Below are 3649 nucleotides of genomic sequence, written 5' to 3' on the forward strand. Positions count from 1 at the left end.
GATCTCCATTGCCTTAGTACCTGGTTCCCCAAACCACTCCTGTGTGGTCCCCAGCCATATCATGTCCATCCTTGTTACTGTGCTTGTGCCTCCCTCCTTGCTATATAATATCTAACTTCCTTTAATGCTTGAAATAGTGTTTGTAGGTAGGCGCGATGCCAAGGCATTGGTCCAAGAACCTTAACTCGCCACTAATATTGTTTGTTATAGTGGCGCTGCATCTGGTCCTTGCTTGTTAATTTATACCCGCATTCTTTAATATAACAAACAAAGCCAAATCAAGTTGGTAGACCTGGATTCTCAAGGGTTCCATCCGTTGGATGGATTACATCGGCCGACATGGCGGCAAATGCGGAACCCTGCAGACATGGTCTGGCTAGGATAAGACTATGGTGGGGTGCCCTTATATAATGCTTGTCAAGTAAATGCCATGGGAGACTCTACCATGTGTAGCAGCTACCATGTGTGGTATAGAGGACCACTCGGGATCCTAAAAGCCACCAAAGGTAAGGCGGCCAGCCGTGCAGATCTGTCGCCAGTGGTCGTGGTTCTTGCAAAGGACATGGATTAGGGGAGCACTATCACTTCACTGGAGGCAGCATGGCGGCACCATCATGTAATAGTTGTTTGCGTTGGTGGGCTGGTTGCACCCTGAGGGGCATGACAGGTTAAACAGGTAACTGGCCAAGTCTAGGGATATTTCCCAAATGTAAAAATTCATGCCATGCATGGGAGGCCCGTGCATACGCCTGGAGCAGAGCTGGCTGGAGCCGTGTGGGAAAGGCACCATCAAGTCCATACCCTTGCGCGCGCTGGTACGGCCGGTGGCCACTTTGCCACGCAAAAACGACCCTTGGGTCGGCGCCAGGACCAGTATCATTATGGAGGTCTACCAGCAACCCGGCCCCCTGGACATGCTTCTCGGTGATACCGATGGAGAGCTGTCGGTACTGGCACGGATTCAGTGGCTGGCCCCAGACCTTCCGGGTTGCCGTTGTCAGCAGCCGGTTAAACCATTTGGTAATCCAGCTCCACCCTTGCACATGAGACTAGAATAGCAGCTGGTTCCCAGGGCCGGGGAGGGTATGGGGTCCTTGTTGTTCTCGGCACAGGAGTTTGGCAAATGGTCAGATATAAACCAGATAGAGGAAGAGAATCTGGCCTGCATTGGCAGGAAGAAACTGGGCTATATGAAATTCATGGCCTGTATACTGCTTGCTCTTACTATGCCGGATCACATAGACTACCTAAGCCTGGTAAATATAGAAGGCACGCTCTGTTAACAGGCTGTTGGTGTATTTAATCCCAACCAGCTCCTTTAGCCATGGCATCTGCCCCCCAGTGGTAATAAGGATGCCACTAATATGCTCCAGCAGTTGCTCATGATGTCATAAATATTAATAGACCATGTCTCCATTCCAGTTGCCTTGGTGCATTAGTCCATGCTGGGTGTTACAAGCAGCAGCCCGCGTGAGCTGCAGGTAGTGGTGGTAAAGGTTATTTCCGGGATTGGTAACAAAGGAGTGGCCTGGCCAATGGTTGGTAAAGGAGTCCTGGATGGTGTCTAGCCTTACCACTGGGCGGATGCCAAGGAGCAAAGTATCACAGAGGGTGGCGGCTTCACGGATGAAATACTCGGGCAGCGCGCGAAATGTAGTTATAGTAAGTTTAAGGTCCCCTAGCATAACAATCTCCCTGTCCACAGACCAATAAAGGAAGAGGCTGGGGGGATCCAGCCTGGCCTGGTGCTTGCTAAAGGACCAGAGGCTCTAGAACTCGCCTAATAGTGTAGGGCAGCCAGGGAGCATAGCTTGGCTTTGTAGGGCTTGGAAAGGGGTCAGGTGGTCACTTGGGGGGCGGCATGGCCACTAGAGGAATAGATATGCCTGGTATGGAAGCACGTGCTCAAGGCAGAGAAGTCACTGGATATAGATTAGCGCCGAAAGATGGGTGGTAAAGTTGCATGCTGGGAGGAAGAATTCTCCATCTATGCTAATCCCAAGGACCCCGCTAAAGTAGACCAGGAGACTTAACTGTGGCTGCCCATCGCGAAACTCCTGGAGGCTGAGTGACATATATAGCTGGAACAGGGTCTCCAGCAGCCAAGGTGGGTACAGGTTAGTATGGGGAATGGAATTGCTAGCAGTTGTATTCTTGGAAGGATCTTGGGCACCATCATCTATTCCTGGATGGACATAACTGAGATTCTTGCCGTTGCTATCACCAAGATCCCTGCCTGGTTCTAGTTCTAGGGAAGATGGCTAATAGGTGCTCTCCTCTTTATCTAATACTTCACTAATCCCTCCCTGGACAGGATGCTCTTCCTCCAAGTCACCCCCAGGTGCTCTCTAGGGTGGAATCATGACCACTACCATTTCCTGGTGGGGATGCCCCGGGCCGGGCTGCTTGCTTGCCACTATTGGGGAACTAGGCCATGCTGCTGCTGCTGCTTCTATAGCAGGTGGAGCCAATCCTGTCTCTTAAGCCCCATACTGCGGTAAAGTATGGCTTCTAACATCAAGGATACACTAATCCTAGATCTGCTGCAGTTCCTGTTAATGCTGGGGGTGCAGCTAGAGCCTAAGGGCCTGCTGGGACAGGCCTGGCTCAAGGTGGAAGACCCGCAGGGTAAATACCAAGAACTGCGTCCACGTCCGACGGTAGCGTTTCCGACCAGCCACGGTTGCCAGTGGGCCAAAGGGCTGTCAGGATGGCTGATCGGGTAGATGGCTCTTTAGCCAGGTCTGGATGTGATGTCCTATATATCACATCATCTCCTCACAGTGGTCCAACACGGGATCCAAGGCATGGTAAAGGTACAAGATATACCTCTTATCAGCGGCAGTGCTAATAAGCTGCCAACCTTGATACTCTCCCAATGGGAGCCCATGGACAGTCAAGGCATGGGATGGAAGCTGCATCATCCACTTGAGGATTTTCCGCGGTACCCCCTGGTAGGTCGTGATCCAGCCAGTCCTCTCCAGCCATGGCCGCGTGCCCTTATAAGTTGCCGTGCCAGTGTGGTGCAGGAGCTCCATCTCCCGCCGTGCCGCCTGGTAGCGGGACTCCCGCGCCTGAACCTCCTGGAGGAGGGCTAGATTCGTGGTGGAACCCGCACTACCTACCAGAGTATTTGCTTGAGCTGTTCCCGGGTTGGGGCTCTTAGGGCTGTGGTGAATTACCCAATAGGCAGTTATCGCGCGGGACTGGGTCCAGGTCTGGAAAAGGACTGGTTGGTAGAAAGGGTCCAGGTTGAAATACTGGCTAGTACTTCCTGCCAGGTGGGTCTTTTTCAGGTGCTAACAAATTAGGTCCAGGCTGGTACTGCAGAAGAGACAGTTAATGCACTAGAAGCCAGACAAAACCTGGAGGGCTGGGTGCTGGAGGGATCCATGGGGCTGGGGCTTTAGAGCCAAGCCACTCTGGAACCAATATGTCTAGAGGTACTCATCCAGGTGCCGTTGCTGGTGGCTGGGGATCTAATGTCGCTTGCGAAAGTGGCTACTAGCTTGGGTCTAATTGGTCAAGATTGCATATTGGCAAAGGGTGCAGATGGCCACATGTTCTCCCCAGTCCAGATAAAGAGGGAGGGTTGGCCACTGGCGGGGGAATAGCGCTTGTAAGGCTGGTAATAAAGCCATGTCTAAAG

At 52.3% G+C, this 3649-nt stretch overlaps 2 protein-coding genes across 2 annotated transcripts; one reads left to right on the forward strand and one right to left on the reverse strand.

The window, feature by feature from the left end:
- Positions 1 to 1083: 1083 nt before the first annotated feature.
- Positions 1084 to 1903, reverse strand: BDV14DRAFT_186354 (uncharacterized protein; the record flags this gene model as incomplete). Its single annotated transcript, XM_073770798.1, has 1 exon — positions 1084 to 1903. A coding segment is annotated over one exon (372 nt), but the record flags the coding sequence as incomplete, so codon positions are not given.
- A 601-nt stretch (positions 1904 to 2504) lies between these two features.
- BDV14DRAFT_206497 (uncharacterized protein) lies at positions 2505 to 3410 on the forward strand (the record flags this gene model as incomplete). Its single annotated transcript, XM_073774920.1, has 2 exons — positions 2505 to 2660; positions 3312 to 3410. 2 exons carry the CDS (start codon positions 2505 to 2507, stop codon positions 3408 to 3410), a joined length of 255 nt encoding a protein of 84 aa, XP_073621589.1.
- Positions 3411 to 3649: the final 239 nt, after the last annotated feature.

This window comes from Aspergillus stella-maris (assembly GCF_047715825.1).
Source record: "Aspergillus stella-maris strain CBS 113639 unplaced genomic scaffold BDV14scaffold_197, whole genome shotgun sequence".
In the NCBI taxonomy this organism is placed as follows: Eukaryota; Fungi; Ascomycota; class Eurotiomycetes; order Eurotiales; family Aspergillaceae; genus Aspergillus; species Aspergillus stella-maris.